General features: G+C 39.4%; 1 protein-coding gene and 1 long non-coding RNA gene across 2 annotated transcripts in view; one reads left to right on the forward strand and one right to left on the reverse strand.

Annotated features, from left to right (window-relative positions):
- The window catches only part of CCDC150 (coiled-coil domain containing 150), a 93,240-nt gene that overhangs the window by 60,722 nt on the left and 7,056 nt on the right, over positions 1-25,462 (forward strand). The window contains 10 exon segments of the mRNA XM_033400328.2: positions 8,109-8,216; positions 13,233-13,361; positions 14,258-14,427; positions 15,479-15,572; positions 16,387-16,556; positions 17,853-17,979; positions 21,290-21,484; positions 21,920-21,988; positions 22,081-22,242; positions 22,963-23,049. Of these exon segments, the coding sequence (XP_033256219.1) occupies positions 8,109-8,216; positions 13,233-13,361; positions 14,258-14,427; positions 15,479-15,572; positions 16,387-16,556; positions 17,853-17,979; positions 21,290-21,484; positions 21,920-21,988; positions 22,081-22,242; positions 22,963-23,049 (1,311 nt within the window).
- LOC117195545 (uncharacterized) lies at positions 10,821-24,401 on the reverse strand. The gene is made up of 3 exons (XR_004475265.2): positions 24,275-24,401; positions 19,735-19,795; positions 10,821-13,449 (listed from the first exon to the last, which is right to left on the reverse strand). It is a non-coding gene; the product is annotated as an uncharacterized LOC117195545 (long non-coding RNA).

Below are 25,462 nucleotides of genomic sequence, written 5' to 3' on the forward strand. Positions count from 1 at the left end.
TTTAATTATGATATGTCTTGGTGTGGGTCTTTTTAGGTTCATCTTATTTGGAACTCTTTGTACTTTCTATACTTAGAAATCTGTTTCTTTCTTCATCCTCAAGAATAAATTTTTTCAGCCATAATTTCATCAAATACATTTTTAACCTCCTTCTCTTGCTTTTCTCCTTCTAGGACCCCTAAAATGGGAATGTTGTCCCAGAGGTTCCTTCAACTATCCTCATTTTTTAAAATTTGTTTTAAAATTTGTTTTTGCTCTTCTGAATTGGGGATTTCCAATATTGTATCTTCCTGATTACTTATGCATTCTTCTGTATCTCCTAGTCTGTTATTAATTCCTTTTAGTGTACTTTTCATTTGAGTTATTATGATCTTCAGCTCCAACTGGTTCTTTTTTATATTTTCTAGTCCCTTGTTAAAATTCTTACTCTGTTCATCTATACTTTTCCCAAGTTCAGTTAGCATTCTTATTACTAATGCTTTGACCTCTATATCTGGTAAATTATTTATCTCTATTTCATTAGTTGTCTTTTCAGGGGTGTTTTTTGTTCTTTTGTTTGAAATAAATTCTTTTATCTTCTCATTTTGTTTAACTTTCTGTATCTCTAGGTAAAAGTTACTTATCCCAAACTTAAAGGGGTGTCCTTGTGTGGGAGTGTCCCTGTGCACTCTGCTCGTGTCCAGTGGCTTTGTTGGGAGAGCTGAATCTGAAGTGAGCACAGGTTACATCTTCCCCCAGGGTGTGCTGGCAGTTACCACCTTGGTGGGAGGTAGGGAGGGTCTCCTCCTACCCTCCAAAGACAGAGGGGCTAGAGCCAGAGCCAGGTGTGAGCTGGCACTTCTCCTATGCTCAATGGCTATAGCCACCCTATCAAGTGTAGGGCCAGGTATCAAGGTGCTGGAGCAGAAGCCCTAAGGGTCAGGTCGAGGCTGGTTTTGTTCCCTCTTAAGTGTGCACTCCCTCTCCCCTCCAGCAGTGGCAGCCTTCGCCCTAGTGAGCAGCTGCATCGGAGCAAAAGGGTCCAGAGTAGGTGCCTGGTGTGGGCTGGGGTGTGCACTGGGATGGTCCCAGCACATCAGTAGGAGTTCCAAGTAACTCCTGCCCCACCACTTCTGCACACACTGGTAATGATTGCCCTCACCCTTTTCAGATGCAGGGCCCAGTCTGAACTGCTCCATCTCCCCCAAGTGCTTATCCTCCTTGACAGTGGCAGCCTTTACCTAGTGGGGAGCTGCTCCAGAGCAAGAGGGGCTGGAGCTGGCATCCGCGCAGGCTAGGGCAGCTGTTGGGGTGGTCTTGGGACACCGGCCAGAGCCCCAGGCCATTTTAAATTTGTTTCCTCTACCTTGTTCCTGGGAGTAAGCAAGCGTGTGTGCGCTCTTCAGGAGCAGAGTCTCAGTTTCTTACAGCTCTCTGGTATGTCCCACTGATTTTCAAACCAGCTAGTGGGATTCATCTTTCCATTGTTGGTCCCCAGGACTGGGGTTCCTAATATGTGGTTCAAGCCCCAAAATCCCCAGGGAGGATCTCTGAACCTGTGATATCCCCTCCTCTTCTGTATCCCTACTAGGGACATAGGTCCCGACCTGATCACTTCTCCCTTCCTAGCAAACTCTGTGGATCTTTCTTTGCAGCCTTGGTTGTAGACGTCTTTCTGCCAGTCTCCAGTTTGTTTTCACTGAGAGCTGCTGCACATATAGATGTATTTTTGATTTGTTTGTAGGGCTGGGTGAGCTCAGCATCATCCTACTCCACCATCTTGATTCCCTCCATCGCATATGTTCTCCTTTTTGCAGAATTTTTATAACATTCCTAAAAAGAAATAACCTGGAAATTGAGATGCAAGGCAATAGAATTGACTTGTGCATGAGATGATACTGTTCTTTCACTCCATGTGAGTTTTGTCCCTAAAGTGTCCTCAGAGCAGGAAGCTTGCCACTAATAAGGCTAGACCTGCCTTAAACCAACTTCAGTAGAAACACTGACATCTAAATTAGTGGTTCTCAGCCTTAGCTACACAGTAGGCTCCCCTGGGGAATTTAAAAAACTCTTCATGCTAGGAAGTATATGATATCTGCCATTTACTTTGAAATGAATCATTGAAAAAAGAAAATAGTTTGATAGATCGATAGAGAAAATGATGGATGAATATATGATAAGTATAAAAATGTTAATGGTTGAATTTGAATGGTAGGTGTATGCACATTTCAATTTTTATGTATATTTAAATTTTTTCGTAATAAAATATAAAGGGAAAACTCCCCATGACCAGGCTTGCACCCCAGAGCAATTAAATCAGAATCTCAGGGAGTAAGTCGTAGGCTTCAATACTTTTTAAATCCCTGGTGATTCCAATGTGCAACCATAGTTGAGCACCACTGGACTGAATGGTATGAAGTGAAGTCTGGTTAGGCTTGGCAGCTATAGAGCTGACTGAATAAGTAATCTCCCTAGAGATTTGCCAAACACCTCAGTGTTAATGTGTTAATCTTATCTCATCTGCCCAAGGGACTTACCATAGGGTTAGCAGACAAGCTCCAGCCCAGAAATGGCAGGTGATCTGAAAGGCAGTTGATAAACCATGGTTGTGAAACAGTATGTTGTCCAATAAAAAGATAAAGCTATTTGGCCACTATTTGTGTGCTTTTAATTAATATTTTCCAGAGGCAGCGATGCAGTTAAGTATAATCATCTATACTTGTGTAACCTTGCACAAGTCTTAATTTTCTTGTTTCATCTTATTCACCTATGAAATGAGCTGGGGAAGTACACCTCTCTTATTTACTTCTCACTGGGAAAGGTGATCAGTGTAATAGGCTGGGTATATACTTTCTCCTTTGTGACACTAATCATCTCATAGAAGCTGTGGCCCATGATTTTGACCTGCTTTTAGCTTTCCCAAGAGAAATGAAGTGTATTTTTAAGTGTGTGAGAAAAATCTTAAATACTCATAGCCGAATCTTAAACCCTTGAAGCCAAATTTTAGCTGGGAGTGGAATACATTTTAAGATTTATTAGTGAGTTTGATGTTACCTATCTATCCTTTTAAACCTTGATTACACGTTAGAGATCATCCTTATAATCTTAAGGAAAATACATGCCTTTTTTTCTGCTCATATTCCTGTAATAAGGGCTGAAGCTTTTTGATAGCCTTTGAAAGGTGAAACACTTTTGAAACTATTGATTCACTGGTGTTTTTATGTCATGCCTTGGATTGGCACATTCCAAAAGGCACTGACCTCACCAGCCCAAGGGAAAGTGCTCTTATATAGCACGTTATTCTTTTTTTTTTTTTAATTGACAATCTTGTGTTAGTTGCTGGTGTACAGCAGACTGGTTCAGTTTTATATATATGTGTGTGTGTATATGTTCTTTTGTTTTGTTTTTGTTTTTTTTTTTTGCGGTACGCAGGCCTCTCACTGTTGTGGCCTCTTCCGTTGCGGAGCACAGGCTCCGGACGCGCAGGTTCAGCGGCCATGGCTCACGGGCCCAGCCGCTCTGCGGCATGTGGGATCTTCCTGGACCGGGACACGAACCCATGTCCCCTGCATCGGCAGGCGGACTCTCAACCACTGCGCCACCAGGGAAGCCCCAGTTCATTCTACCAGTGTGTGTGTGTGTGTGTGTGTGTGTGTATATACACACACACACACATCTTCTTTATCCATTCATCTGTCGATGGATATCTTGGTTGCTTCTATGTCTTGACTATTGTAAATGTATAGCATATTACTCTCGTAAGATAATCTAAAAGAAGAGCTACATATTAAATGTAATCAAAACAATAGTCTGCTGTGTGTTCTCTCAATTGGATTATAATCGATTAAAATATTACATATGAACCATATTAGATAAAATATTGCATTGTCAAAATTGACTTAATGATGTAAATACCGGGTTTTAGGTGTTAATGCAGACTGTCAGAAACTGTCGCCTCACACTCAAACATGATTTTAGTTTCATATATGGTGCTGTATACTATTGCATTATCTAAATATGCCCAAATGTATTTATCCTTTTTTTTTTTTTTTTTTTGCGGTACGTGTGTCTCTCACCGTTGTGGCTATCCTTTCTTATGTCGATGGATATTTAGACAGTTTTCAGTTGTTTGCAAATAATGCTGATATGATGAATTTTTGCACATGTCTTTGTACTCATCCAAAATATTCTCTATTCTAGGTATAATTCTTAGGATGAGAATTGCTGGGTTGTATGATGTACATAAATTGAAATTTACTAGAGTTTGTCAAATTTCTCCTAAAAGTAATTATACCAGTTTAGAAAGCAGTCTATATAAGAAGATGTAGAGTGACATGTGTTAACATGGATGAATCTTATAAAATAATACTACATGGGCTTCCCTGGTGGCGCAGTGGTTGAGAGTCTGCCTGCCGATGCAGGGGACACAGGTTCATGCCCCAGTCCAGGAGGATCCCACATGCCGCGGAGCGGCTGGGCCTGTGAGCCATGGCTGTTGAGCCTGCGCGTCTGGAGCCTGTGCTCCACAACAGGAGAGGCCACAACAGTGAGAGGCCCGCATACCGCAAAAAAAAATAATAATAATAATACATACTGTTTAGGGATACATTTAGAGTAAAATTATTAAAAAGGAATAAGCATGATAAAACATCAAATTCAGGATAGTAGTTAACTCCAGGATGGAAGAGATTTAGTTGGATTAGGCTACACAGCGGGTTTCAACTATATTAGTAATGTTTTATTCTTTTTAAGTTGAGTGATGAATAGAAGGGATGTTGCTATATATGCCTGAAAGATTTCCAACATTTTTTTTTATAAATTTATTTTATTTATTTGTTTATTTTTGGCTGCATTGGGTCTTCTTGGCTGCATGCAGGCTGTCTCTAGTTGCGGTGAGCTGAGGCTACTCTTCATTGCAGTGCGTGGGCTTCTCATTGCGGTGGCTTCTCTTGTTGCGGAGCACGGGCTCTAGGCCCGCGGGCTTCAGTAGTTGTGGCTCGCGGGTTCTAGAGCACAGGCTCAGTAGTTGTGGCGCACAGGCTTAGTTGCTCCGCAGCATAGGGGATCTTCCTGGACCAGGGATCGAACCCATGTCCCCTGAATTGGCAGGAGGATTCTTAACCACTGCACCACCAGGGAAGCCCAACACCTTTTTCTTGTCTTTAAACATGTTAGTTAGTGCTTTATGTTCACTTTAATCTACCACTGGCTTCATCACTCTTATACCAACTGGATTCAAATATTATGTTAGCTACCTAGCCCCTTAGGAGCAGCTGCATTTGTGACCTTAATTTAGAGATTATTTAAAGGTTTTGTTTGTTTTGTTTTAGTAAATTTTTATTGAGCTATAACATATTATACAGAAAAGTACACAGGGTACAGTTAATGGATTTTCACAAAGTAGAGGTAACCATGTGACCAGCACACAGAATATTCCCAGCACCCAGAGCCCATTTCATAGCCTTTTTCAGTCACCATCCCCCATGATGTTACTATCCATCATCCTGACTTCTAATACCCCAGATTAATTTTTGAACTTTGTATAATAATACAGTATATACTTTTTGTGTGTCTTGTTTCTTTCACCCAGCATTATAATTGAGAGATTCATCAATGTTGTTTGTTGTTGTACTTCTTTGGTTTGAATTGCTTCATGGAATTATATGAATATTATTAAGGGTGCTGTGCTGAAATTATCAGTTTTATGAATGTATTTTCATACTTCTAGTCAAAATACATAACTCTGGCAGTTTAGGTTGTTTCAACTCTGTAGCTCATTTCAAACTTTGGGGTAACGTTGTAGGCTTGTCCTACTTTATTTCCAACTTATATGTATCGAAGAAGAAAAAAACCTAGGAAATTTATTAATAGCATTAATTTAGAATACTTGAATTATAAAACACATAAAAATAAGTTCCTTTTCATCCATTTCTTAGGTGTCTCACAGTTTCTATAGTGTTATATTTTATATTAGAAAATATATGTAAGGGGCAATATTAGGGTAGGAGATTAAGAAGTACAGACCACTGTGTATAAAATAAGCTACAAGGATATATTGTACATCACATGGAATATAGCCAATATTTTATAATAACTATAAATGGAGTATAATCTTTAAAAATTGTGAATCACTATGTTATACAGTTGAAACTTACATAATATTATAAATCAACTATACCTCAATTTTTAAAAATATGTATCTATATATATTTAGATAATTTGAAACAATAGGAGGATATGACCTTGACCGAAATACTGGTATTTCCCGAGACTGCCTGGTAAGCTAGCTATGGAAACTACTTGGATTTTAATGACACAGAAACATCAGATCTCTGAGGGCAGCAGGATTTATTTGCTTTTGTGTTCTTCCCCATTTCAGTGTCCTGAATTAGAAATCCTTCCAAAAAATAAACCCAGTATAAAAATTAAAGTGCTTCATAGATGAGAACATGCCATCTGACAAGTTTCAGGGCATTTTATTGAGTACTCTGAGGCTGGGGGTAGCGTAAATTACCTGAGAAATATTGTGGAATAAGGATATCCTGTGTTTTGTTTGAAGAGAGGCAAATCTAAAATTCTTGAGTGTTCATCAGTATTTTCCACTGAGTTCTAAGGTTAACAGCAGTTTGCTTACGTTTATTTTGGTTTTGTTCTTGTTTTTTTTTGCGGTACGCGGGCCTCTCACTGTTGTGGCCTCTCCTGTTGCAGAGCACAGGCTCCGGACACGCAGGCTCAGCGGCCATGGCTCATGGGCCCAGCCGCTCCATGGCATGTGGGATCCTCCCGGACCAGGGCACGAACCCGCGTCCCCTGCATTGGCAGGCGGACTCTCAACCACTGCGCCACCAGGGAAGCCCTGCTTACGTTTAAAATGAGAATAAGTGTTGCATCAATACCTCCCTTTAGAGGCAGCCATTCTAATTCTGAACCTTAAGTGAATACACTTAAGGGGGAGCCATGGAACATGTTTTATACTGTACACTGTGGAAAAGAGCACCAGAAAGAGGCAAAGATGAGAAAAAGAAGGATTCTTCTGATGGAACAAGAGAGATTTCCTGAGACAAAATGTGTTTTCATGTAGCCTTTCTAAAAAAAACTAAGTATTAGCACTCAAATTTTAACAGTTCTTGAAAACAATCAGTGGCTACAACCAAGAGGAGTTTGCCCTTCAGAGGTGGGAAACAAGAAAAGATACTGAGAGAGGAAAAAGTTTATTTAAATTAAAAATTTTGGATGAAATTTTTTCTGATTCAGAGATAGGCTCAGTAATGTTAACTGTTGATTTGTATTGAGAGGGTTGGGAATAAGAGGAAGAAAATGTAGAAATATACACAATTTGGAGATTTGTGAGTAAATATTAATGATTTTATTCCCCCAAATCATCTTTTCTTTAAAGTGAAAGATGTGAGTAGCCAGCTTTATGAGTTAGTTTTCAAATATAATTCAGCCTATAAGAACTCTGTTAATTCAACTTTCCTAATTCTCTGTGGGTAAACACAAGACTCTTGTCTCCTTACATATTGACAATTCTAATTATCCGTACTCAGAAAGGGTTTTGAATACTAGATACCACAGTTCCTTTAAAATTGAGATATTTTACCCACAACGTCTCACTGTTATATTCATGAGTCATGTTAATTTGGAGTTTCCATAAATGCTATAAACCAAATGAATTATCTCAGTACATGTATAGGGCTATAGCCTACTTTTATTTGTTGAAATAGCTATTTTAGTTGAAATAGCATCATTAGAGGGCTTCCCTGGTGGTGCAGTGGTTGAGAGTCCGCCTGCCGATGCAGGGGACACGAGTTCGTGCCCCGGTCTGGGAAGATCCTGCATGCCGCGGAGCGGCTGGGCCCGTGAGCCATGGCCACTGAGCCTGCGCATCCGGAGCCTGTGCTCCGCAACGGGAGAGGCCACAACAGTGAGAGGCCCGCGTACCACAAAAACAAAAACAAAAACGAAACAGCATCATTAGAAAAACTTAGGATTGCTTTTTACAAGTTTTAAGGATTTTGTGATTTTTTTTTTTGCATAACTTGTGACATCTTTCTTTTTTGTTTTGGAGTATATATACATATATTTCATTAATGAGACTTGTTTTTTTATTCTTCTGTTTTTTTCTCTAGATAAAAGTTAAGCAGCTAGAAGAACAACTACATTCTTTTACTGAAACCAGTTCACAGAACGACCATCTACGCAAGTTCAGTAAGGCACTAGAGGGCAAATATGCTCAGGTGTGATTAATAGCTATAAAACAGATTGCTTCTATGTTGTTTTAATTAGCTTTTAAGAAATTGGTGCCTTTCTCCCCACCTCACCATATGATCCCAGAAAGATGAATATTCTCCAACTTGACTCAATTTATCAAAAACATTTTTAAACACCCTTGATGTACAAGGTTCCACTCAACCACAGAAGAATTCATAAAGATGCCTGAAGCAGTATTGGGACACTCAACTTGCTAAGATTAGGAATGTACTCAGCAGACTTTATTATAGAATAGAAGGTTATGCCTTTCAGAAACAAAATAGATTGTATTGTGAGCATGCATAGGGAACATCATCATGATGAAAGCATCGAGAATCTCTATCATAGAGGAAGTGGTTTTTTAATTTGAGCCTTAAAACTTTCGGCAGACGTGAGGAACCAAGTATCTTTGGGTTTTTGGGTTTTTTTTTGCAGTACGCGGGCCTCTCACTGTTGTGGCCTCTCCCGTTGCGGAGCACAGGCTCCAGACGTGCAGGCCCAGCGGCCATGGCTCATGGGCCCAGCCACTCCGCAGCACGCGGGATCCTCCCGGACTGGGGCACGAACCCGTGTCCCCTGCATCAGCAGGCGGACTCTCAACCACTGTGCCACCAGGGAAGCCCTCTTTGGGTTTTTAATTACAGGCAAACGCAGAACTCATTGCCAACAAGATATACCTGCAATAGCGCACTTGAAAGAGGTATTAGTAGTGAAGGTGCTTACTTGTTAGCATGGTGGCTATTGAGACTGAAAACCGTTCATAGGTCACATAACAATTTAACATATGAACAGAGAAAATTAGACAAAGAAGATATGTAAAACATTTAGTGAAGAAAATAATCCAGGAATATGTTACTAAAAGAAAGTGATTCATTTCAATGATTTACAAATTTATCACATTATTTATTTTTAATTTTTAACACTGTAAGCATGTGTAACTTCTTTAACTATAATGTTTGTGTATGTATATCCTTGGTAACCAAGCAACTAGAATGTGTCTTCAAATGGAAGGCTGCTAGGGTTCTAACAATCTGACTCTACTGGTAAAGGGGACCTCATTAGATACGCTTTGTTTCTTCACTAGGACATACTTTACACTAGTATTTTCTTCATTCTGAAAGCAAACGAACACATTTTTAAGTATATTTTCCATCCCAGCTTCATTTAGAACGTTGTGTTGTTTCTCATAGTAAAGGGGGCACTCACTGAAAAATAATTCTAGGTTTAGTTGATTTTGTCTTTTTAAATTGGTGATGCCTCCAAGAAGAAGGAAGTCTCCAGAGAGGCCTGCATCTTCAAAATTCCTTGAAAGCTATAGGCCCTATGTCAACAATGTAAAGGAACGAACTTCATCAGCTGGTTTGCCCAGTGTTAGGCCAAACCCTATACGCCACGTGACCTTTGCACCTACCCTGACTTCTGTGAGGTCTTCTCAGGAGATCGGAGACTCTAGGATCTCTCTAAAGACTCTTTTGAATGCCATTAAAACCATGGAGGGAAGACTGGAAGGTAAAATAGACATTCTTGCCTCAAGACCATTAAATGATGAGTCACCAAATTTTCTTTACCGGGATTCGGTAAGTGAAGGCCACAAATTAAATCATAAGGAAATTTCAGATTTATACAACAATGAAGAAAAGTAGTAACATATAGAAAGATAACATTTGGAGGTGTGAGTAACAACAAGGAAAGAACTTCTTCACAAACAGGAAAAACTGATGATGTAGATCAAAACCGTCCTTCTGGCTATTGCATACTTAAGTTTTGTTTTGGACACAGAACTGTCATATTTGGCTTAAGAGTAACCATTGAGATTTTTACTCTAATTTTCACTTTAAAAATTAATGCTAATAGTCTTAACATTTATAGTAAAATGGGTAAAGCCTGATTTTAAAGTAGAAATACATAAATAGAAGCCCTGAGAACTTGAACATTGGAAAATACTTTCCAAAGAAAACTTTCTAAAGCATCCATCTTCGTTTGATATTTAAAAATAGAAATTACTATAGATTGTCTTCTAGAGTTAACTACTATTTAGACCCTTTTTGTAAGCACTTTTGCTAGTGGCCTTTTCATATTTATAAATATTTTATAAACACTGGTAAAATTATAAAAACTATATTCTTCCTAATGTACTTTTCTAGAACAAAATCCAATAGGTTTTCAAAACCTTATAAGTTAGCATATTTTGTACTATTCTTGAACCCTTACAGAAGAAATTATTTTTAATGTTACAGGTTAAAAGTTATAAGGAAGTATAATATTGAGGAAGATGTGGGTGAAAGGCGTTCTTCTTTGCTGCTGTTTGGAGTGCCCTTTTCCTGTGGAGGGCAATTTGGCTTTGTTTATCACTTTACGCCCACAGTTGTATTTTTTCCTACAGATACACTAGCTTATACATAAGACATGTTTACAAGGTACTTTCTGAAGTATTGTTTGTTATTAGCAAAAGACTAGAAACAACCAAAATTCCATCAGTAAGAGGCTGGCTAAATAAACCATGGTATACCCATAGTTTGGAATACTGTTTGAAGATATATTTATCTTAATCATAACATATCTATTATTAGGTTAAAACAGTCAAGGCTCAGAAGAGTATACAGAGTATTTTAATATTTGTGTGCAGAAGGATTGGGGCGATGAAGTATACATATGTATTCACTTTTGAATAGAGTCTCTCTAAAATGAATCGTAATAAATTGGCAACATTATTTTCGAGGAAGCAAACTGGGTGGCTGGGAGATTTTTCACTTTATCCTTTTGCACCTTAAGAGTAATGTGAATGTGCTACCCATCCAGAATAATTTTATGAACACTTTATTTTCAACAGAAGCAAAAGTAGAGAAAGGATGGTCTTTTCATCAAATGTGCTAAAGCAATTGGGTATCATATGCAAAACAAAAAAACAAAATACCTTTGATCCATACCTCTTACCATATACAAAAATTAACTCAAAATGGATGAAAGCCGTAAAGGTAAAACCTAAAACTGTAAAACTTCTGAAACATAGGATGAAACCATTGTGATCTTGGATTACACAAAGATTTCTTAGATTTGACATCAAAAGCATGATCCATAAAGGAAAAAATGTAACATTGACAACGTATGCTCTTCAAAGACATTGTTAAGAAAATGAAGAGAAAAGCTACAGGCTGGGGGAAAAAAACATTTGCAAATCACATATCTGATAAAGGTCTTGTCTCCACAGTTTATTAAAAACTCTCAAAACTCACTAAGAAGGAAAGACAATACGAAAAAAAAGAAAAAGGCGCAAAGTATTTGAACACACGTTTCACCAAAAAAGATATATGGATGATAAATAAGCACTTGAAAAGATGTTAAACATCAGTTATTAGGGAAATGCAAATTGAAACTGCAGTGAGATACTACCACACACTATTAGAATGTCTAAAATTGAAAAACTGATTACCCCAAGTGTTAGTGAAGATGTGGAGGAACTCTCATACGTTGCTGAAGGGAATGTAAAATCACTCAGCCACTCTGGAAAATAGTCTGGTAGTTTCTTTAAAAGTGATACATATTACTACCATACAACCCAGCCATTCCACTCCTATGCATTTACCAAAGATAAATGAAAGCGTATGTCTACACAAAGATCTGTATACAACTGCCCAGAGCAGCTCTACTTGTAATAGCTAAAACTGGAACAACTCAAGTGTTCAGCAGAACACTATTCCGCAACATAAAGAAGATTGAGTGAATCTCAAAATAACTGTGCTGAGTGAAAAATCATTCAGAAATGAGTACATAAAATATGATTTCATTATATAAAATTCTAGGAAATAAAAGTGAATTGATTGTGACAGGAAACAGGTCAGTGGTAGCCTTGGGTGGATGTGTAGGAACAGGGAGAGATAGAAGTGGGGGAAATTACAAAAAGGCATAAGGGAACTTTTGGGATAATGGAAGTGTTCATTATCATGATTATGGTTTATACATATATCAAAATTGTACACTTTAAATATACATAGCTTATTGTATGTCAACTATATCTCAGTAAGGCTGTTTTAAAAATATGAATGTATTATACTGAAATTAATTATTTTTAAATGCTTAAAATAACATTCTTGAAATGACAAAAACAGTAGCGATAGAGAACAAATTAGTGGTTGCCAGGGGACATGGGATGAGTTTGGGGGAGGGTGTGAACACAGAGAAGTAGCACAAGTGAGTTCTTTGCGGCAGTGGAGCAGTTCTGTTATCTTGATTGTCGTGATCACAGGAATATGTGCATGGGATCAGATTACATAGAGCTGTGTGCATGTGTGCATACACAGATGAATGCAGATTAAAAAAAATGGTGAAAATTGTAAGTTTTGTAGTCTAGTTAATCTCATTAAAGTCAGTTTCCTGGTTTTAATGTTGAACTACAATATAAGATGTCATCATTAGAAGCAGGGAAAAGAGTGCATGGGGACTCTGCACTAATTTTGTAACCTCCTGTGAGTCTGTATTTCAAGATAAAGTATTTTTTAAAAGAGTAGTATTTAGAATAGTATGATCATCTGAAATAACTGTAGATATACTAAAAGTATTTCAGAGATGTAAAATTCTAATACTTCTAATTAGGATTAGGACACTATTTAGAACACTTCTGTAACACTATTTTCTTGACACTATTTAGTACTTCTTCACCTTTGCTTTTATGATATTAATTTATATTGTATTTTCAAATTCTGTGATAATCAGTTCCTCCCCCGTTTTTCATCTTAGCATCATTGTCTTATCTCCCTTACCTTCATTCTGTGCTTTCATAGAGATTGACATATATTAGAGATTTGCCCATGTTTATTAACAGATTTTTTTTTTGCTTTGTAGTTTTAAGGGGAAAAACAGCTACTAAAGCTAGTTTTTATTTACAATAATATATAAGCATATTTAATTAAACATTTTAAATTTGGCTTCTAAATTGCTGTCTTATTCTAATTGCTGATTGATTGTGCTTTGGGAGAATCATTTATCATTTCTTTTTTTCTACTAAGGTGAAATCCATTCTTGAAAAGAATGAAGGGGAGCTCTCACGAGTTGTGAAGGTTCGTGCTGCAGCCCTGAAAGAGACTCAGAAGTTGAAAGGTGACCTCGAAGCTTTGGAGGACAGGGGGAACAAGAAGGCAAGACATCAATCCTTTCTGAAGTCTGTTACTGAAAAGAAGCGCTTCTGAAATCTTTCATGAGCCATATTCTTTCTTTTCTTGTTACCTTTAGTAAAAAAGAAAGAGGATTGATCAGAGGAGGATTTTTTTTTTCCTAAAAAAGGATAACTTTAGAAGAGCTCTAAAATATTTCCCTGAAAAATACATGATTTAACTCCCAATGGTTTTTTTTTTTCTTCCTGTCTTAAAATAATCAAAAGTCCTATTTTTTTCTGTTGAAACACATCTGACCTTGGTATTAATAACCACCTACTTATGTTCTATTAATGTGATATAACACTGTTAAGATTTTATATTAAGTCAAATTACCAAATGCTTTCTGCTTAACCGTGTGTGTACTTAGTGGGAAGAGGGGTAACATCCCAAACTTCTTGACAGCAGGTGCCAGATTTTGCCCCTCTGAAGAGGGCTGTGAGTCACATCATTCTTCAGCAGCTTCCACTTTCTCTTATGGTCCTTTTTCCTCAGATAATTCTGATGGGCTTCAAATGTGTTATTTTCTTCTGACTCCATGGTAAGATAGCTGAGGAGGGCTAGCGCAGGCCAGTCTGGGACCCCCTCTACACCCAAGAAGCTGTTGGTCCTTATGTCTCTAGTTAATATATGTGCTGGACACGACAATAGTTAGGACGCACTGCAGAGTTCTTCACAGGATCCATATGATCTAGGGCCTAGTTTTCTCTTTCTCAAAGTCAGAATAACTTAAGAAACAAAATAAATATAAAATATACTTTAATTATTCCTCTTAGCATTCTACCAGACCTGGTTTCCATACTCTTCTAGAAGTCATGGGACTCAGCAGAAGAATAACCAGAAAGGATCAAATATCTTTGTCTTATTTCATTTTCTATTAGGTGGGAAACTTTCAGCAACAACTGGCAGAAGCTAAAGAAGACAACTGCAAAGTTACAATCATGTTGGAGAATGTGTTGGCTTCTTACAGTAAGATGCAAGGCGCTCTGGAAAAAGTGCAAACAGAGCTTGGGCAGAGGGATTCAGAGATTGCAGGCCTCAAGAAAGAAAGGTACCAGAGATTATTTTTCTGTCTTTGTACTTGTATTTTTCTGCTGCCTTGTAGTAAAGAACAGAGTGCAGTCAAGAAACAGTCACTGTATATTGATTCCCTTGTGAAAATAAAGTAGTAAAATGGTATTTAAAGAACTAGCAAATTCAGGAAAATCTGGAATTATAAATAAAAATGATATCCAAAAATTCTCATATTTTGTAGTGATGTAAATAAGTATGTATTCTAGAAATTCATGTGATATATGCTGTTTCATCCTTGCTGTTTTCTACACCATTTATACCTGCCCTTGGGTCTACAGAACGGTAATTGTCAAGATTAAAGCCAAGTGTCTACTTCTGTTTGAATTAATTATCCATTTATTAGTATCCTATTTATTTTAGATGAATCATTCTGAGAACTACTTTTAGCCATGTTTTATAAGTGAACTCCTTTGAATGTTTCAAAAATTACATAAAAGTTTCCCTTTTATGTTAATGAACAATTGGTTTGGGTTTAATCAGACCTCTAAGACATATTGTAATACCTTAGTGGTGCATATTGCCTCTATGTTATGGGAGAACAAGTGAGTTTTATATTCTTCATTGTGCTTGTTTTTTTACATATTATGAATCTGTATTACCTCTGAACTTAAAAAAAGTCAAGGGGATGGTATTAAAAATAGTTTACTATTCACAATAAAATTCTAGGTAAAAAGCAGAAATCTCAACAGCAAGCCAGTCCACATAGAGGTGATATATTTTTGTACTAGTAATATATATAGTATAAAGTTACCAGCCCATAAGTTAGTCATCAACATGTACTGATAGTTTAATATATAAAGCCAAGTTGAATCATAAACGGGACAAGTTTTTAATCCATACGAAAATTAGTTTCTTAACCTGAAGCTGAGGCTACTAATTGTCACCTGCCAACTCTCAGATATTCGGAGCATCTGTAGCCCACTACATACGCCATTTGGGCTTCCTGGAAAGTGTCCTGTAACTCCCAGTGGTATCATTCCCAGATGGTACTTCTCTATGGTCACTCTCCCTGTGCCCTTCATTTACAGGGCTCTACATCAACAGCGGGTACAGAAGCTGGAAGCAGAAGCGGACCAGTGGCAGGCCAGAGTCCTTGTCGTGGAGGCCCAGCACAACAGTGAGGTAGAAGCCAGGTTTTTATAGATGATAATGTTGATATTTTTTATTTTATTGGGATATTGCTATTTTGGAAAAACGGAGTAAAACAATCGGGTAAATTTCCTTTCCATTCAAGTCTGAGTTTTGAACAGTGACATATTTCCAAATGGGAAATGGGTCTGCGATCTTACAGTGAACCATTTATTGGCAAACCAGGACCATAATTATGCCTAACTCTCTTTGTCTTATATGGTCTGCATTCTTTTCATGTATTAATGCATAAGTGAAGTTAAAGGGCTTAGAAAACAACATAACTTTAGTCAGAAGTAGCTAGAATGATCCCACTAAATAAGGAGGCATACTCACATGTGTTTATAGGTGTATACACACATGAATATGTATCTACACGTATGCACACATATAAAATAGAGATATTTCCTATAAAAAGCTTTTTCTAGAAGGATATACAAGGAACAGTTGCCAGTTCTTATCTCTCTAGGCAGTGAGACCAGAGGGTCATAGGATCAGGAAGGGAGGAGTTTAACTGGTTTAAAACTTTAGAAATTAGGATAAATAAGTTGGCTCTATTTTCCAAAACTCTCTAGTGACCAGTGGAGCATACCCTTCCCATCACCTTCTAAGAGTCTCCTAAGGACTGTCTGTAATAAGTTCTCACATATATATTCTAGGCATCTGGAGTCTTTGGTTCTGGTTCCAAACAATTATTGTTTCAAAGTTTAAAGAGTGAATATACAGTGTTATGGACTTCTTGTGTCTGTTACAGTGGAATTAAAAACAATCTTGTGAAATTAAAAACAATCATTCTTCTCTCTTTCAGATGGAGCCTCTACAAAAAGCTCTGGATGTAGCTAGAGAAGACAACAGGACACTGGCTATGAGCCTGGAGCAAGCTCTCCAGACAAATCATCATCTGCAAACAAAGCTTGATCATGTTCAAGAGAAACTGGAAAGCAAAGAACTTGAGCGACAGACTTTGGAAACCTTCAAGTAAGGGCAGTACAGTCGCAGTGAAATTAGGGAAGAGCCTCTGGGAGAGTAAGCTTGGCTAATTCACATAAACCAGTTAAAGCCTTTTTCCCTATTGAGCTAGTACTCCCAGCAGAGCCATGTGAAGGAAGCAGGCATAGTTGAGCAGAGCAGATATTAGCTGGCTGGGGTACGCTCCTTTTCAGCTCTCCCCTCATCTACTGTCAGTCTTCTTCCGTACATGAAGGTTTAAACCAAGTTGGAAGGGACACTTACATGTTTCTGCCAAACCTTTTCTATCAGAAGCTTATGTGTCCTTTAAAAGTATGATCTGGAAAAGGAGAAACAGAAGCATGGATGGGAATAACCCCTCCAGGAGTGGGATAATTCCATTTAAGCAGCTGCTAAACCATTCATTGTTTTCAATTTTGTCCTGAGATTAGTTAGGTCAAACCCATCAAGTTCAGGTCAAGCCACTAAAGTTTTTTGTTAACCTTTATCTAGGCAAATAGGATTTAGATATTAATAACATCCCATGAAAGTTTATACCCAAGGGAAATGCATTGTGCACGTGGATCTTTAGTCCTTTCATTGCAGTGAACATACTGATACAGCAGGCAAGTATCAGCTAAAGCAAAGAGGGCATTTTTCATATTTGTAATCTGTACAAATTTAATATTCTGGTGAAATGTTGCTGGCTCAGGACTACTCAGTATTGGTTAAAACAAGAGTATGTGTTTCACTCTTTTGGGTGGATCTCTTTCTATTGAATGACTTTTTGTTTTTTAATGCTGTAGGTAAATGCTTATTTCTTCTTCTGTTAATGAGTTCCAGATCAGTGGTTTTTACCCGGTGACTTATCTGCTTCTCATTGGTAAATGACATCTACTAAGATGTTTTCTTTTTTTTTTTTTTTTTAAATTATTTATTTTATTTATTCATTTTTGGCTGCATTGGGGCCCCGCCGCCGCGCTCAGGCCCTCCCCAGCTGTGGCGAGCGGGGGCCACCCCCTACCACGGTGTGCGGGCTTCTCACTGCCGCGGCCCCCCCTGCCGCGGAGCACGGGCTCCAGGCGCACAGGCCCCAGCAGCCGTGGCATGCGGGCTCAGCAGCCGCGGCTCGCAGGCTCCAGAGCACAGGCTCAGTAGTTGTGGCGCACGGGCCCAGTTGCTCCACAGCACGTGGGATCCCCCCGGACCAGGGCCCGAACCTGTGCCCCCCGCACCGGCAGGCGGACTCCCAACCACCGCGCCACCAGGGAAGCCCTACTAAGATGTTTTCTAAAGGTGATTTATCATCTTTCTTTTTCACAACAGAGAACAGATGAGTGAAGAATCCAAAATAGAAGCAGAACTGCATGCTGAACGCATAGATGCTCTAAGAAAGCAGTTTCAAATTGAGAGAGAAACTGCAAAGAAAGCAGCACAACGGGAAGTGACTGAGGTATGGAGGCAAGTGACAAAAGTCTCCCTCTAGGTGAATGCCTTTGAAGAGGAGAACCAGCTATAGGATTTCCGAGAATGGCTACAGTTGTTCTTTGGCTCTTCTAATCCCCCTGTCGCCAGCAAGCCAGATACATCTCTATGCTGTTTGTAAAATTAACACACAAAAAGTTTCAGATATACAGTTATCTGCCCAATGAAGGAATGCCTTGATGACTGCCTTCCCACTGGAGAATAATAACTGAGTGGGAAAGAGGAAGGAGGAGACCGCCATCTGCTAGACAGATGGCAAGTCACCTGTCTCCTCAATTCACTTAACTAGCATCCATCATGCACCTACCTCCTCCTGAGAGGCACAAGTAAAAACAGCAGAAGATGTGGTCTGTGCTAAATGACCCCTTATTTAATTGTCATCTCCACTCTTTACATGAGACAACTAGGAAGACATCAGATGTTTCTTGGATAGCTAGAAGCTGTGTACAATTTTAAAGGAATTCAGAAGTAAGGGAAAATTTGTTTTAGGCTGGTTGGGTGATCGAAGAAGAAGGGAAGCTTGTGAAATTATACAGGGTTGAGACTGGCAGAGCTGACAGGGCTGTGACACTCTCTATGTAAGAGGATGAACAAAGCTTAGTTACAAAAATAAATAGGACATGTGAGCAAAGAAAAAGGATTTGCCTCTCTTGATCAGAGCAGAGACTTTAGGAAATTTCTGAGAAAAAGGGGTTAGCTTAGATGAGACCAGCTGGTAGACGGCCTTGACTACCAGAATGTTGGATGGAAAGTATTAGGTAAAAGTAGAGCACTGTAGGTTTCTGAGAAGGCTGTGAGCACAATTTTAGGTAGGTTAGTCTATTAGCAGTGGAGAGTAGGTAAGAATGAAGAGAAACTGGAAGCATGGAGGCTCAAGGGAACTAGAGCAGTTACTTTGGGCTTCAGATGATTAGAGCCAAGCAAAGTGTTTCTGTTGAAAAAGAGAACAATCAAATCAAAAATCCATTTTAATTAATAGAAAAATCAGACACTAAATGTATCATAAGCAAAGGGGAGGGAGTAATTAAAATAATTCCAAGACTTGTTTGGGGTGGCTGGTCTGTATTTTGCCAAATTTAGCGCAGTTAGCAATTGCACTTGACAGTGCACAGTCACAAAATCAGATTCAACTATTTACATGGTGCTTTGTAAATTGAAAAAGCACTGTATATAAGTGTTAAAAAATATAATAAAAATAATTTCTGTGGGAAACAAAAATGGGCACTGAAATTAAAAGTACCTTTATTCAGAGAGAGTTGTTCAGAATACTTAAAAGTTTAAATCCTTTTAACAGGGATCAGTAAAGATGGTGAACTTGTGCAGGAGAGACCAAGGAACAGTATGAGTGTGATGTCTTGAGCAGTTAGTGGCAGGGGTGGGCTCAGGGTGCACTGTTTAAGACTCCCAGCTCTGCCTCTTATTAGCAATGTGTAAATTTACTATCTGTGCAGATGACTTCACTTCTGAGTCTGTTTCCTCAGTCAAAATGGAAATCATCACAACTGCTTTCCAGGGTGGTTTTGAGGGTTAGTTTTTAGGGCTTACCCAGTTTTGACAAAGCTGTGATTGAGGTAATGGTGGAATATCTAACAGAAATTTAGTTGGGTGATAATAAAAGACTAACACTGTAGTGTGAGGTTAGGATCTGAGAGAATGAGCTAGTATAAAAGAAAAGGTAACAAATAATTTTGACTTTTTTCTTTGACATGAGTTAAATACTTACCAGCCACAGAGAATACCACCCTCCTCCTATCTTCTCCCTTCTCAGCTGCCGTCTCTTCTTCCTAAAAATCAAGTGGTACTCATTTAAGGGCATATGAGGAGGAGGGGGAACTCTGTAAAATGATTTAAGTAATGTTAAAAGATAAATTGAAGAAGAATAAAATTAAGAGTTTATTTGAACAAAAATCAATTTGAATCAGGCAGTATGCAATCAATTGCAATAGAAAGGTGCTCTGAGGAGTTGTATAAAATGAAAGACTTTTATAGGCAGAGGGGAGCAGGAACAAGGAAGTTAACTAGGCAAAAAAGTAGATTAGTTACTAGTAGCAGAGTTACTTCCTTTAAGGGGTGGCAGGGGTCTGTCAGGCAGATTACTCAACTAATGCTGATCGGGCGATTCCTGATTGACTGGTTTAAGAGTCCTTTTCTGGAAGAGCCAAAACTGTAATTAAGTCTCAGTTTGGTGACATAAGGCTTAGCATAAGTGACTTCATTGTGGGCCTGTTGTCTTGTTTTTAATAGTAATCACTATGTTATTTTTCCACTAGACAAGTTTATTAAAATTTCTAAACAAAAAGCAATATTCATAAGAACTATAAACTATGTAAATAAGCTACAAGGATATATTGTACAGCACAGGGAATATAGCCAGTATTTTATAATAACTGGAGTAGAATCTATAAGAATTTTTAATCACTATGTCATACACCTAAAACTAATATAATATCGTAAATCAACTATACCTCAATAGAAAAAAAGCAATGTTATAAAAATACATGCAAGGATAGTCAATAACTGATAGGTGTATTTACATAAACTGCCATATAATTTATTTCCACTTCTCCATACATGAGGTCGCAAGTGACTGAAAGAGACGCGCTTAAGTTTTTAAAAAAAAAACAAAACAAAACCTTTAAAGCATAGCAATGAGCACTGAGCAATTAGTGTGTGCCAGGCTCTATATTCCTTCTCTGCCTCATCTTGTTTAACTGTTACATGAATCCTATGAAGTAGGCTATTCACATACTTTTCCAATGATGAACCTGGGGCTTAGGGAAGTTAATTATCGGAAATTACTTGACTAGTGTGTGGTGAAGCTGAGATTTTAACTTCTGTCTGATTCCAAAGCCATGCTCTTACAAAGCAAATGATGAACATACATTTACATTATCTGTTCTAAGAAAAATTGTGTTCTTTAGTGTTAAAAATTATGAAAATCACTGAGAGTGTTTCTCCACAAATCTACTTATTATTGCCTCACTTACCCTCCTTTTTAAAATATCTATTTATTTGGCTGTGCCAGGTCTTAGTTGCAGCACACAGGATCTTTAGTTGTGGCACACAGGATCTAGTTCCCTGACCAGGGATCAAACCCGGCCCCCCTGCATTGGGAGCACAGAGTCTTAGCCACTGGACCACCAGGGAAGTCCCATCACTTAACCTCCTTTTTAAAAGAAAGGTCCAAAGAGAACAAAATATAGGGACACAGCTAAACATAAGCTTCTCTTACTGAATGGAAGGTTAAAACGTTCTAATTTTCCCTTTGTATCCCACAGCTGAAGAAAGCCCTTGATGAAGCCAACTTCAGATCAGTGGAGGTATCCCGGACCAACCGAGAGCTGCGGCAGAAACTTACAGAGTTGGAAAAGACACTGAACAGCAGCAAGGACAAAATAAAGAGTCAAAAGGCCCAAATTAAGCTCCACTTGTCAGCTAAGACGAATAATGCTCAGAATACAGAGAGGATGAAGGTTGTATGAGAAACCCTAACTCTCCTCTCACCTCCTTAGTATCTGATGAGGATCCAGGCAGGCAGTGGTGTCTGGGGAAGATGGTTTCAGAGCACTACCACCACCATGGGTTCTCTGGGAATTACAGCTACACCTGGGAAGTGGGCAGATTGCCTGGGGGGAGGTGGGGGGAGACTTTTCCCGCAGAGATACTGCTGCATCAGTGTTTGGTTTCTCATTAGCTGCCAGTGTCACGTTCTAGTTCCCCGGCTGTCTCTTCCACAGTGATTGTACAAGACTTTGCTCTTTCGGGGTCAGGGGGCTGGATGGGAAGGAGAGCAGGAACTGGTAACTGTGGATCTCATGTGGGATTCTTTCTGTTAGCCTATAGGCAAAAAGAGCAAGCCAGTTTTTCCACTAATCATCTTTCTATGTTATTTCCACATTTACTTTCAGCAAATAGAAACAGAATTGAGGCAAATGGAGATAATTAAGGATCAATATCAGAAAAAAAACTATGAACAGGTAGATGATTTCCACACACTCTGTTTACCATTCACATGAAATCCTAAACTTGGACAGGTTCACCAACCGTCTCCCTCTTTGTGCCCTACCAGTCACTGAGTATCCAGAAATTTGTATCTGAAATGACTAACCTACAGAAGGAGATGCAGCTGTTGGCCAAGAGCCAATATGATCTGTCAGCTCGGAATAAACAGCAAGAGCTGCGACTCGAGGCAGAGTGGAAGAGGAGGCGGGAGCTGGAGCGTCGGTGCCAGGTAAAAGGGTTCCTAAGATTCATCTCAAAGATTACCAGCAAAGGCCATGTGCAAAACCCAGCATGGGGGCACCTGGCTTTTCTAGGCTGTGTAGAAGACAAGCTTACAAGTCGTTCATCTTAGCTAAGTCCTTAGAATCATATCTAGGAATGAAGCCTGGAGCTCTGACTGGTACCTCGTCTTCATGTTCAACTTAATAAAAATGATACTCATTTTTAAAGAACGGCTAAAGCTCACATATGCAAAGTACTAGTTACTAAGTAAGACTTCTGAACTTAATAGTGTTTCAGGAACTTTACACCCCTTGGTTCTTCCCCGTAGCTCAGATGCATCTGTTGCCGTTACAGGACTTTTATCTACTCCCAACCTAATGAAAAGCACACTTTATTACGGAAAAGGGACTTCAAGAGACCATCAAGCTCTTGCTTTCCAACAGAGATTGTCTGCTATGAAAAGTATTCCCCAGTTCTGGAAAGAGATGTTAATCACCTTTTCTCAGGAGAATCTGTAAATCAAAATCCGTAATCATATACACAAATGTATACCGTAGGTTAAACTGAAAATAATAGTTTTTATCTTATAGTCTGGTAGCACCTGGAGTTAGAAAGTACCCCATCATACTTTCATAATTTGGTTGCTCATTTACTACAATATTGAAGCTTTTTCTTCCATATATAGTACATTGGGAGTTTGTAAAAAGTCTTTGTATCACATTTTCAGGAATTGGAAGAAACTATTAGACATCTGAAGAAATGTAAAGAGGCAACAGAGAATAAACTGAAAGAAGCTAGTGTGGAATCAGAACAGGTGAGCCAGACCCACGAACATGCAGACTTAGACAAGCTTCCTCAGACACGATGGCCTGAAACACAAGTCAGTGTAATATCCTTCAGTAACATAGTTGCCAGGAGTGCAAAAGGCAAGAACCAATACCTTGCGCAGTATAGCTTCTGTTATAAAGAATAGTTTTAGATTAAGATTCTGTGTCTTGATGAGACATCACAGAATGCTAAAATATTGATTGATATTGACAAATATTAACTTGGTAGTCCAAGTCCCTGAAATTCCAGAAATCCCTGGAATTGGGATTGACATATATACACTAATATGTATAAAATAGATAACCAATAAGAACCTGCTGTATAATAAAATTCAAAAAAGAAGAGATTCTTAAGCTAAAGGTATCACAGTGACATTGCTGCCAGTTTATCCCTTTTGTAGCCATTAAATTACATGATAATATGACTGTCAGAATGGTATATTGAAAGGAATATGGGGGGGGCGGAGTGAAGATGGTGTACTAGGAGGACGCAGAATTCGCGTCTCCTCACAACTAGGGCACCTAACAGGCACCAGTGGGGGACCACTGACACCTAAGGGGATGGGAGGAACCCCCAGAGACCAGGTAGGACATGGGGCGTGGGGGGGAGTGAAGGAGAAGCAGAGGTGGGATGGGACTGGCACCCAAGAGGCGGCTGGGGGAAGGGAAGGGATTCCATGCCTGAAGGGGGAAATTTGGGGACCACTGGGAGGGCAGAGGATCAAAAGGGAGCAGGGCCAGGTTTCCCCTGCCCAGTTGGGCCCCTGGGAACCTGCTGAGATCCCAGGCCTGACCCTCTGCCCACTGAGGCCCCCTCCAGCTGTGCGGGTCCTGAGGGAGTGGGAGGGAAGAGGGGGAGCAAAAGTAAAGGCTGGACCTGTGGGACCAGCACTCCTGAGGGGTGGCTGGGGGAGGGGAGAAGTTCCTACACCCAGTGGGACCCACCCACGGTAGGGGTCCAGCAGCAAAGGGGGAGACCCTGGAGGAGACAGTGGGGGAGGGCACAGAGGAATGGAAGGAAACAGGGCCAGCACTTTCCCTGTTGGGCTCCTGGGCCCAATCCTTGGAGCCTCCCTCCTACTGTGCAGAGCCCAAGCCCTGCCCCTACACCCCCACCCAGGGCCTCACCTCGACACTCAGAGACCCCCTCTGAGACCCCCTCCAAGGCACTGGGCCTAAACCCCACCCACCCACCCTCACTCAGGGCCTTACCTCCACACTCCAGAACTCCACACTCCAGAGGCCCTCCTTTCCTTCCACCCAGGTCCTAAGCAGAGGCCCTGCCCCACACTTGAACATCACCCCACCTAGGCCCCACCCCCAGGGCCTTTTCCTGCTATGGGGCTCCTGAGCCTAGGTCCTGCCCCACCTTAAACCCTGCCCCTGCTTAAGTTCCACCCCTGCCTAAACCCCACCCCATAGCCAAGGCTTTTTTTTCTTCTTTTTTCCTCTTAGATTGGGGTTCTGTTTTACCTTGTTGACTCATTGTTGATTCTCTTATATTTTTACATTTCCTAATCTTATTTTTCTAATTTTATTTTATTCTTTATACTTTGTTGTTCTCTCCTTTTGGCTTGTACCCTCCCCCCTTTTTTTTTCTTTTTTCTGTTGTAGTTTTATTTTACCTTGTTGCAATTGTTTCAATTATAGTTTTATATTTCCTAATATATTTATCTTTCTAATTTTATTTCTTTTTTATTCTTTGATACTGTGCTGCTCTGCTCTGCTCCTTTTTTTCCTTTTTCTTTTTTACAATGCTACAAAGCTTGCAAGATCTAGGTTCCCAGGACAGAGGTCAGGCCCAAGCTCCTGTAGTGGGAGCTCCAAGTCTGCTGGACTAACAAACAGAGAAACTCAAACCCCAGGGAATATTAATGGGAGTGAGGCATCCTGGAGGTCCTCATCTCTGCACCAAGACCTGGCTCTATCCAACTGCCTGCAAACTCCAGTGCTGGACGTCTCAGGCCAAACAACCAGTAAGATAGGAATACAGCACCACCCATCAAAAAAAAAAATGAAACAACAACAAAAAATGTTACAGACGAAGGAACAAGGTAAAAACCTACAAGACAAATAAGTGAAGATGAAATAGGCAAGCCACCTGAAAAAGAATTCAGAGTAATGATAGTAAAGATGATCCAAAATCTCAGAAACAGAATGGAGAAATTACAAGAAACATTTAACAAGGATCTAGAAGGTTACTGAAATTAAAAATACTCTAGAAGAAATCAGTAGCAGAATAACTGAGGCAAAAGAACGGATAAGTGAGCTGGAAGATAAGATGGTGGAAATAACTGCCAGGGAGCAGAATAAAGAAAAAAGAATGAAAAGAATTGAGGGCAGTCTCAGAGACCTCTGGGACAACATTAAACACACAAACATTCGAAATATAGGGGTCCC

Source organism: Orcinus orca, chromosome 7 (genome assembly GCF_937001465.1).
Source record: "Orcinus orca chromosome 7, mOrcOrc1.1, whole genome shotgun sequence".
In the NCBI taxonomy this organism is placed as follows: domain Eukaryota; kingdom Metazoa; phylum Chordata; class Mammalia; order Artiodactyla; family Delphinidae; genus Orcinus; species Orcinus orca.